The sequence below is a fragment of the Aspergillus pseudonomiae genome, assembly GCF_009193645.1.
Source record: "Aspergillus pseudonomiae strain CBS 119388 unplaced genomic scaffold BDV37scaffold_11, whole genome shotgun sequence".
NCBI classification, from domain to species: Eukaryota; Fungi; Ascomycota; class Eurotiomycetes; order Eurotiales; family Aspergillaceae; genus Aspergillus; species Aspergillus pseudonomiae.
In genome coordinates, this window is record NW_022476003.1 from 308,466 (window position 1) to 318,830 (window position 10,365).

A 10,365-nucleotide genomic window follows, 5' to 3' on the forward strand; every position below is an offset into this window, starting at 1 on the left:
TATGCATAGCCAATAGTATAATACATTTCGCTTGTCTCAATCATGACTGTCATAACAAATTCCATCTAGTTCGAGATCTTGGAGGGCACATGTTTCCTAGACAATGTATTGTTAGCTGTACGTCTCGTATAACCGGGAAGGCAAGCAACACGTACCCAGTCGCACTCTCGAACTTGTTCCTCGCGGAATCAGTGATGCGTTCATTCGTCTGTCGCACCTTCGGGTTATGGGGGTCGATCTTGCCGTGGCCGTACTTGTTCTCGAGGGAGTCAAGACCTGTTTGCCCATCAATATTGTATTTCTTATCTTGAAAAGAACGAAAAGGGTATACTTACCCCTGTCGACGTAGTCCTCATTCTGGACACCACCAGCACCGTGCTTGTGTCCACCACCGAGCTTCGAGGCAAGCTTGTCCATTTTGATTTGTTGTTGGTCTTCTGTGGTTTTGATCTTTGGCTACAAGGAATATGGAATGTCTTAGTGACTGAGAGTGAGGATGTCAAAGTGCAGTAGAATGCTATGAGAAAGTCGAACCCAAACATCACAACCCTCCATATTTATAAGTAAACAAATGTCGGATACAAAGCGACGTGAGTGATATTAGTGATGTCATTCAGGTAGATCAGTGATGTTTACTGGTTTCTATTCTTGTATCCCTTCACTCAGGTGAGATCTGGGGGGGATGTAGATTAGGAAGTGATAGTCGCGACTCGGGATGGATATTGGATGGGGTCTACAGGGCTGCGTCGGAGGCTTGATTAAGTTGCGTAATGTGGGGTCTCTGTAACAGGAAATCGCAGGTATATTCAGTCGGGGTTATGATTATGATGGGCGATGATGTTAGGGCGCTGAAAGGAATTTTGGTGTATCGCTGATGATGTCATAAGGTGGATAGGGCTGGTCGTCTGAAAAAGGAAATTGATTGTCCGTTCACGGACACTTCAGTTTGGTATGCTCAGTAGTTTGGCTGTAATACTCGCAGTACATGGTTATTTGGCGCAATATTCTTCATTTTGAGGACAGAATAATCGAGAACGTACGCGAGTGAGTTTTGACAATCTGTCCAAATTTATGCTGGCACCGTCCCTCGCGACCGACCATCCATGGATATACTGCGAATACCCCTAACATCTCCCCCTTCCAACGTTTCAGAAGTACAGGTGAAATAATGTAGTTGCTGAACATTCCAAAAAAGGCTTCTGGTAACCACAGTTCGAACCCACGTACGACATGATGTCTTGTCCTTTTCTACACACCTTCCTAGGGTCCTGTTTTCAAGCCGTTACACTGCTCGCTCGACCCCCACCAGATCTCAAGCACGCCTGTTGAACCAACCCCTTCCACAGTAGCCTGTGATGCCATTAGAGGAGGAATTCACAAACCGTAGATCAACATACAATGGCATCCTGAGATGCCCCAGGCAGCGGCCATGTTCGGTCAGCAAGTCATGATAGGATGGCCACGTACAGTATATCCTACCATCGTTCCACAAGAGAACCCGAGATGCTCGATATCGATAAGCCACCGTTTGAGCAGCCCATTAGCCAACACTGAACCGTATGCGGCAGCGACATAGCGGATTAGACAAGAGAGGAGCATTGCTTCCCGAACTTCACATATTCTCTCCCAATGCAGCAGCAGGGTATTCACGAGCTTGATGACGGCATGTCTCAAAACACGTCAATGAGCTTAATGGAGATGTCTGGTTAGTCCTAAACAGCTATCTGTACCCTATGCCGTCTAACACATCCAAGAAACCCGATATATTCTTGCGTCGCGCCTGTTACTCTGAGCGGGCTATAACAATAGAAAGATGAATTCACTTGGTGGTCCCTCTGGCATGCTTAAACGGAGAAACAGAGGCGATCTCAAAAACTAAGAAAAGAAGGACGCTGATATGTGGTGAATGAATACGGCCTAACCTTCTATTCAATGTACAAAACTACCAATCGAGCCGCGGAAGCATGTGCGGCAAGAACGAACAAATATGTACCTTCGTACCTTCTACTTTGGAGCGCATAGCCTGCACAGAGTGTTTGCCTTGCACGGAAAGCATGCCCAACTGTTTATCTCTCCTCTCTTTAGACCTTCAGCTGAACCCACAGCATTTCTATCTTACTCACAGTCCACCCGTCTTCAACTCTGCATATACCCTTTGCCGTCACATACGATCGCGTCTCCAGGGTTGCTTGCCAGACTTATTTGAGTATATCCTTCAGCAGCTACGACCTAATATCGAACCTCTTACGCATGACCAATTCACCTCTTTCATAAATAACAAGATTCTCACAGAAGGTGAGACAGCTGAGAATTGGCAATGTCAGGCACTGATAGTCTTAGTGATGTGCGAATTGCTCTGTGAACATTATAGAGGCCGAACCGGCTGCGGCCATATGTTCGTCTACGCCATTCAGCGGTGCAGTGCTTCTTTTATGCGTCCCGATCAATCTCGCTGTGTGCCCCCGAGTGGAAGGCTTCGCGACCTTCCTCGAGTTGTCGACGCCCAAGATGATTACAAGGACGGTTCTTGTCGAGTGTGTCTCGGTGAGACTCCTCCCAGCTCAGAGGGATCCGAATCTGGCTGGGTTGTATAATTAGCACGCCTAAGACTGCTAGCATGTCGTTAAGTCTCTTGTTATCAACAAGGCTACCGTTCACTAGGCTTGTTTCAGTGCCCAAAATGCACGACCATTCTCCTGGTTACTTTATACTTACACTGGCCAAGGCCTGAATTTGTCAATCGTGTTTGTATCGGGCTTCAACCAGGTGTACCACATGCTGCTGTACTTTGGATGCTACCTATCAACAGCTCAATCAATGAAAGTACCCTACACAGCGCGGTGGTTTGTGCGACCCCTGGCCATGGACTCGATGGATGTGGCTCTCAGTGGACGAATAGAGGCCTGCTTATACCCCACATGACCCTGTCCCTTGCGCTTATGCAGCCTAACATACATACCTTAGTCTGTATATGTTCAGGTTCTAGACGTTGAAACAAAGAAAATGGCCCCGGAGGCCGAGTTGCTGCAACCCTTTGAAGAGCCCAGTTATGGAGGTTTAATATGGATGAACATGGTATTTTGCGCTTGTGGGATGGTTTATCTCCTGGTGTTACCTCTGGTGATTCTTTTCGGTGTGATTAGGTATTCTTTACATTATGCGATGCGTTGCGGATGACATGGCACAACCCTGGCAGTTCTTCCCCTTACACATTCAAGTACAGCAGCATCAACGTTCTGCAAGGCTATAAGCAGGAAATATATACCACATTCGTCCCAGTGGAGAGCTACCTCGTACCCAACTATACCATGTAAATCATTGTGGATGAACCAAGGGATCCCTCGCCCCTAAGCTGGTATTTACAACGCAACCTACACATAGGAAACATGCCCCTGCGTAACCGATCGATAACTGTAACTACGACGCCTTAGCTCAAGCCACAACACTGCCCAATCCAACTAAGCCAGCCTCTCGACTTTGGAGTATCCGAAACAGCTCCCAGTTTTTCATCCACCATCACATATTCCTCTTCCTCCTCCTCCGGATCATCACGGTAATACTTGTATCGAACGGCGGCAATCGAGACGACCTCCAAGCTAAAGTCTCCTTCCTGCACCCCGAAGAAACTATACGCAGTTAATACCACGCAGACAATACCGTGTAGCTAGAAGACACTTACCTGCGTATCATGAAACTGAACTGCTTCACCGCAGTCAAATCCAGCGGCTTGACATCCTCCTGCTCCTTCCCGCGGTACGTAGGCTTAAAATCAGCCCATTTAATGAAAATCCTTTTCTCATCACGCGCATGGAAATCAAATTCCCAGCTCAGGGTACTCTCCTGCCTTCCATCCGGACGCTTCGGCGCAGTGTCATTCTTCAGCGTGATGGTATACAATTTATCATCCCCGCCGGCAATATGCACTTCCAACCCGTCGTAGCCCGAGAGATCCCAACTTCTATCTTCGTCTGTCGTCCGCTGCGACGCGAAACCCGCTCCGCCGAGCGTGGTGATGTCGAGGTTTCCGTAGAATCGGGCCACCAGAGAAGAGGGGGAGCAGCTCATGTGCGAGTGCGACGATCCGCCACGCACGCGATCGTCAGTCGAGGTCCAGTCGGAGGAGTGCCATGCTCTGTTCTTCCTGTGAGTGGATCGGATGGGAAACTGGTTGGGGTGATGATTCAACTCACCTGGGGCCCCCAAAAAGGGGTAGTCTTGATACTTTCGAGTCCATTTTGACAAAGCTGATGTGCGTTGTTGGAAGTTGGATTGCTGCTGAGATGCGGAGTAGGTCTGGGTCTGGTCCTGTGACGTCAGGTGCTGGGGCCATCGGCGCTAGTCTGCTTTGGGAACTGGTCCCGATTGGGAAGGTTGAGTTTGAGCCTGGGATTTTGAAGGCTGTGACTCATCTCTCTTTGTCATAGCGAAATCTGTTGAATATTAGATTATACATAATTTGGTTGAGAAGTACAATTGGTACATTTGGAGTTATATCAATGCGCGATCAGGACTACAATTCTTGTACGGTGGAATCGGTCGAGATCCATGAAGGTTAGTTGAGACGTGGACGATATCAGGCTAATGAAGCCTAAATGAAAGCATGAACAACCAAGACCCAATACAATACGTCGAGTGCATACTACAACCATCGAATGACTAGGTGGGCTCTTCTAGACTCTCGCCAGGGTTTGGATACAGGAATCAAAGGCTATCACGCCCTACGTCTGGTTGACTGCGCTTATAATAAATCCCAAAAGTTCTGTATATTCAGGGCTGTTAGGAAGTTCACGTCAGCACAACGTACACCCTGAAAGATAAGTAAAAAATATATTCCCACTGGAATCGAATGATCGAACTGTACAAATACCATTTGGGTTACAATTTATACACAGACTGCCGCCGCCAGAAGTGACCTAGTCCTAGAAGAGCATACCTCAGAGAGACCCTGATTTATACAACGTTATGGTCAATCATACTCTGCACCGCATCCGTCACACTTTTCTCCAAGTCAATATACTCCCACCGGCCCTCGCTTGTTCCCTTCGACAAGACATCCAAGCTAACCCGCATATCCCAACCCGTCGGATGCACACCATCCGGTAGAACCTGCTCGGGCTTACCCTCCGGAACCCTTTCCTTCAGTGCCAGGAAATGCTTTCGAATAATGTTAACGACTAGCTGCGGCGTGATTAAGCCAGAGATGAGCAAGATCCGCTTGCTCCCAGCAGCAGGGTTGTTCAAGGCATCAACATGGCTTCGCGCGACGTCGCGAACATCGACCTGGAGCTTCTCAGTTCCCATACTAATCATTCGAAATAGGACAAGTAGAACACACAAAATGATAGAACGGAAATCGCACATCCTCGACTTTCGGGTTGGTCCCGTCGATGAAGCTCGCGATCGCGAAATGATTAGTCTCGTTAATGGAGCCGGGACCGGAGATTGGATGGATCATAGGACCCGTGATGATGTCTGGATTGATCACGGCCAGGTCGAAGGCGGGCTTGTTCGTCTTCATGAACTTCCACGCTGCGTCTTCGGCTTGCGTCTTGGAGACGTTGTAGCCTAGGACGGTGTCCTGTCGCTCGATGGCTTGTGTCGCGGTGACCTAGATTGGGTAAGTTGTTGGTCTTAACTTGGGAGTTAATCAGCCTGATATACCGGGTTCCAGTCCTGTTCAGTGTAAGGGCGTCCTTCGCGACTCATGTCCTCGAAGGAGTTGAGGACAGATACTGCACTCCCTAGCAGGACGAACCGTTTGAGTGCTGTTCCTCCGTGGCGGTGGGCACTCTCGAGAATTTGCGTCGTTCTGTACATATAATCAGTTACCTTGCCTCGATTATGAGATGGAACAGCAATAGCCTACCCCATCACGGCAGGCTCGATCATCTCCTTCTGAATATCCTTGACATTGAAGTTCAGCGGAGACGCAGTATGGATAATATAACCAAAAGGGACTTTTATGTCCTCGAACAGCGCATTGAATGGCCCCTGGGAGGTGAAATCCGACACAATTACAAAGTCGATCTTGCCTTTCCACGACGGGTGGGTTTTGATAATATCGTCCGCCTTTTTCTGGGAGCGCACGGTGGCAGTCACGGCGTATCCACGCTATGCCGATTAACTTGTCTAATTGTACACGAGCAATGCGGAAAATGTACCTCAAGCAAGATAGCCAGGATGTGGGAGGCCACGAATCCGTTTGCGCCCGTTAGTAGCACATGTTCGCCACTTCCTGGATATGACATATTGGACATAGGCATAAGATATCAGGGCTCCTTGGCAACTAGTATGTGGCTCTGTCGGTGAAGAATGTATACGTTGTCCAGTATACATGGGTGAAATGCACAATCAATACCTAGCTCTCTTCGTATGTAACTATCGTGCCGGGCAGAATGAATTTATGCGTAGTTTAAGGTTATATGGTTAAACCCTGCCAAATCCCGAACACTAGATGCTGACGTAGTTCTAGTCATCTCATAACGTGGTACAGCTTTTGGCGCCTGACGTTGACTTCAAAACTCACATCTTCATCCAGGAAGATAGAATACGCGGGTTATGCCCTCGGGCGTGCGGCGGGGCATCTGGACCTCATGTCTATTACAGCATTTGATCATAACTCACCAATCATCATTCTTGTTTTACAGCTTATTGCCGTTTTAAAGTTAATACCATCTGTAGCTCATATATATACCGGTATCGGTACGGGGAACTGCGTGAACATCTGTGGTGCTCCCAATGTAACACCTTGCATAAGCAAAATAATAGTACACCACACAATCAACTAAAGCAGCTGAGACACCATTTGCATTAGGAAGTAATAGTGCATGTAAGACTCGCAACTAGATGTATGCTCACAGAAATCCAGGTTCTTTCCAAACTTAGACAGTAAAGGCAAGTTCAAGTATCTGGAAGTTGCTTCTTCTTGCGCTTTCATATAGCCTAGCCATCCCACTCACGGCTACTCATGAGTTTTATGTAAGACAAATGCAAAGAACAAAAGGACAAACGAAAAGACAGAAAGAGGCCAAGGGAAAAACAGGGAGAGAAAGAAGCCTCAAGTAGCCTTGCCCCACGACATTTGGAAATGTAGTTCCCATCGCGTAATTAGGCTCGAATGTCGTTAATGAGAACATATATTGAGATATGTACAGCAAAAGGCGGAACCGACACCGCAAAGTGATCAATTGCACGAAGCGGAGAATAATGATGAAAGGTATCGGTAATATGTCTACAAAAGTATCATTAGCGAGTTTCAACTGCACATTACACACCCAGGCGAAGGAAACAAAGAAAATTCAAGGAATAGCCTTCAATCAACCTCTCTTGAAGTCATCTACATACCATTCTCACTCATTCATGAGAGCTCCCGTCATGGCAATATTCGGTGTATTTGTATAGTCGTATTGTGGCCAGCCAACATGAGGATAATACGGTGGCCACCAAGGCGGATAGTTGCCTCCATGACCATAATGGTAGTTGATATAAGGTATAGGAAACACCACGGGGTAAGGAGGAGACCACGGTAAAGGAACGATCGCTTGGGGAAGCCATAGGGCAACGTTTGCCTCTATGCATTGCGTCCAGCAACATCGTGTATTGTTATGAGTTGATCGGCCACATACCCTAGGTTGACCACGGGCGCGGTTCCTATACTTTATAAAGCGATGATTCGCTTGGCAATTAATACAAACACGAATGTGCCTTCCAGAGGCTAATTTGGCCCGAGGCCCAAGCACTTGACCGCTAGCGAAATTGGTGTAATGGAGGAGATGGAGGCAGCAACTGTAGGCAAAGGACTCTTCGTATCTGCAGAAGTCAGTCTCATGGCGGTAGGATAACATATACTCATTGCATTAACCAGGACCTACCCGGGCCATATTTCCATATCACAAAGATATTTTCTTCTCAGTGTTAATGAGGAGGGAGGTCGTGTGGGAATCAAGGATCGAAAGTATTTGTTTGTCTGCGAAAGTGATAATCTGGAGGGATAGTCGAGGTATTTGGTGATTATCAGGTGCAGCTCTGTTGGTAGAACAAGGAGTGATGGGTTTGGTGATTCTGTCATCGCGCGAGGAGAGAATGTTCACAAGGATGAGGAATCGGAGGAAGTTGGGTCGGTTTATATAGTTAAGGATAATGAAAATTAGAATGAAAGATCGGTCATGCCTAATGTGCCAATACAAGGCGTCAGTGTTGCTTGTTGGTATACGTATATATCAATGTAGTAATATGCTATAACCTAGGTAAATGTCAAAGCTCCCAAGGGTTTAGGAAGCAAAGTATTGAGGCCGATTCATAGGCGGAGAGCAGTGACTCAAAGTAAAGCCCTGTGAGGGAAACGGCCATGCTCGTTCTTTCCTTTGATGCGTAAATGATATTTGATGATTAGACAATTTATGTATACTGATAATTCCAAGATCAGTCCTTGACGTCGTCCGATAATGGTCTGTTGGTGTTACACTCTAATTCTTTCATCCCAGCCGCAGATAATTCAGTACAATCGACTTATGCCAGCTTTCTATAGAAACGACAAGTTAGACAGATTACAGAAGTCCAGGAGGTTAGGACAAGCCAAGTAGCAGCAATAATGAGTTTGGAAATACCACTATCCAGTAAACAGCGATCGCTGACTGAGTAGATAATTAGGGGACTAACAAATGGTAGTAAAAGGTCAAACTGCCTGTAGGATGAATCGAACTGTGTCCGAACAATATGCTCTTCCTCAACAGGATACGAGTGAAAATCACTTCGAGACTAACAAATGCCTTTCTTCATACGTAAAGGGAGGGAGTTGAGCTGCCACACGTTCATATCCCTTTCACGCGTAAACCGCTCTTGGAGGTCCGTAAAGACGCCAATGTTTCTCCATCCATTGTTTACAATCGGCACTGGGTAGCGATACGCCGACACTAAAGCAGTACCGGATACGCCTGCGTGTTTCGCGTCCGGTTCTTGTTATGGAGTTAGGTAGGTTGGGGCCGCTAGTACTAGGGAAGTGTGGCTGCCCTGGGCCATCGAAGTAGAGCAATTTATCTTCCCAAAAGTCATCAAAATGGAGATACCGCAGCCTTCTCGTGTTCAATGATAGATATTCGAAAATGGGTTGAAAGGTACCCGAGTCGAGGCGTATCTGTTCCATAGTCAGGCTGCAGAGATGTCGGCGACGGAGGAAATAATGCAGCTTCTCCTCAGATGTGTGGATTCCTTGCAGTGTGCACTGCTTCAAGCGCGCAATCGGGCAGGTGTCCGCGATTCGATTGAAAAAATGCTGCTCTTCAATCTGTGCCTGAGTCAAGTTGACCAGGTCCAGGTTGTACCAGTGCAAGTGAAGGGATTCGAGCTTAGGGCACATGTTCAACAAGCAGGTTATAGCCTGGGCGTTTCCTCGACCAATCGCAACAGGGAGCATACGAGCGCTCGGCTGTCTCTTCGTTTGTTGATGCGACAGGCTTAGTGATATGGCCTTGGTGTTCTTCAGACATTCAGACATGTTCACCCTCTTGCACACTTTCGCAATCTCACCACATGCCAAGCTGCAGCGGTCGATACTGCAAAATATGTCCAATGCTACCGCGTGCAATTTGCTCCTGCCAAGGGCTACCATAGTGACCCGAAAGAGCTTGGCTGCCGCATCCCACACGCTCTTCCAGGGTGCTTCGGCATTTCCCCCTGTTTCGATGGTGAGAGTCAGTGATTCTAGAAGTCCACGTGCAGAGTTGATGCGCAGGTTCGTCAAAGCCTGTCGCAAAAGGGCTACGGCTCGTTGCTCAGCTAAAGTAGGGGCATCGCCCGCTGGCACGTCCATCACTGTCAAGTGCTGGAGGCAGCATCCCAGCCATCCTTGTTGTGTCACGGCGACAAACGCCTGGCGAGATTCCTCTGTCAGCTTGATCTTCTTTTGATAGAAGTTGCGTCTAAATGAAATAAAGGATGTTCTGTGGGCCATCGCTCGTGAGGTTAGTCGAAGATTGCACTTGTCGTGTAACTCAAGGAAAGACACTAAGTCCTCCATTAACTCCAGTGGGAGAGTAACAAGAGCTGTATAGTTCATACTTGTGCCAGTCTAGTATATCACATAGTATGAATCTTTATGCTTGGTGAAGATGAGGCGATGATCGAGTAGATCTTTTCAACCAAAAGTGAAGATACAAGACGGGAGGGGTAACAAGGCATCCTCATAGGCGAACCAATTATCTTCATTGTGTGCTTGGGCTGCTTGTATCTGTTGGCTAAAGGAAGATGCCATCACTATGGACACCGCACGTGATAACGCCACTGTTGTTGTCTTTGGTGCGTCTCTGTGTTGTGTGGTGCAGAGTTATGTAGGTCACAATTCCAGCAGGATGGCAAGCATCTTAGCGT

At 47.4% G+C, this 10,365-nt stretch overlaps 6 protein-coding genes across 6 annotated transcripts; 2 read left to right on the plus strand and 4 right to left on the minus strand.

Moving 5' to 3' along the window:
• Window positions 1-65: 65 nt before the first annotated feature.
• Window positions 66-417, minus strand: BDV37DRAFT_279973 (uncharacterized protein; the record flags this gene model as incomplete). The annotated part of the gene is made up of 3 exons (XM_032086452.1): window positions 66-96; window positions 156-276; window positions 336-417. 3 exons carry the CDS (start codon window positions 415-417, stop codon window positions 66-68), a joined length of 234 nt encoding a protein of 77 aa, XP_031944758.1.
• A 1,921-nt stretch (window positions 418-2,338) lies between these two features.
• Window positions 2,339-2,619, plus strand: BDV37DRAFT_240985 (uncharacterized protein). The gene has a single exon (XM_032081128.1). It carries the CDS (start codon window positions 2,343-2,345, stop codon window positions 2,592-2,594), a length of 252 nt encoding a protein of 83 aa, XP_031944759.1. The 5' UTR covers window positions 2,339-2,342; the 3' UTR covers window positions 2,595-2,619.
• Window positions 2,620-3,427: 808 nt separating this feature from the next.
• BDV37DRAFT_279974 (CIA30 family protein) lies at window positions 3,428-4,330 on the minus strand (the record flags this gene model as incomplete). Its single annotated transcript, XM_032086453.1, has 3 exons — window positions 3,428-3,626; window positions 3,680-4,132; window positions 4,191-4,330. The coding sequence occupies 3 exons, from the start codon at window positions 4,328-4,330 to the stop codon at window positions 3,428-3,430; spliced, it is 792 nt and encodes a 263-aa protein (XP_031944760.1).
• Window positions 4,331-4,950: 620 nt separating this feature from the next.
• BDV37DRAFT_279975 (uncharacterized protein) lies at window positions 4,951-6,248 on the minus strand (the record flags this gene model as incomplete). Its single annotated transcript, XM_032086454.1, has 5 exons — window positions 4,951-5,280; window positions 5,336-5,608; window positions 5,662-5,809; window positions 5,867-6,111; window positions 6,162-6,248. The coding sequence occupies 5 exons, from the start codon at window positions 6,246-6,248 to the stop codon at window positions 4,951-4,953; spliced, it is 1,083 nt and encodes a 360-aa protein (XP_031944761.1).
• A 273-nt stretch (window positions 6,249-6,521) lies between these two features.
• BDV37DRAFT_18235 (uncharacterized protein) lies at window positions 6,522-6,899 on the plus strand. Its single transcript, XM_032079505.1, has one exon. It carries the CDS (start codon window positions 6,594-6,596, stop codon window positions 6,786-6,788), a length of 195 nt encoding a protein of 64 aa, XP_031944762.1. The 5' UTR covers window positions 6,522-6,593; the 3' UTR covers window positions 6,789-6,899.
• A 1,922-nt stretch (window positions 6,900-8,821) lies between these two features.
• Window positions 8,822-9,949, minus strand: BDV37DRAFT_279976 (uncharacterized protein; the record flags this gene model as incomplete). Its single annotated transcript, XM_032086455.1, has 1 exon — window positions 8,822-9,949. The coding sequence occupies one exon, from the start codon at window positions 9,947-9,949 to the stop codon at window positions 8,822-8,824; it is 1,128 nt and encodes a 375-aa protein (XP_031944763.1).
• Window positions 9,950-10,365: the final 416 nt, after the last annotated feature.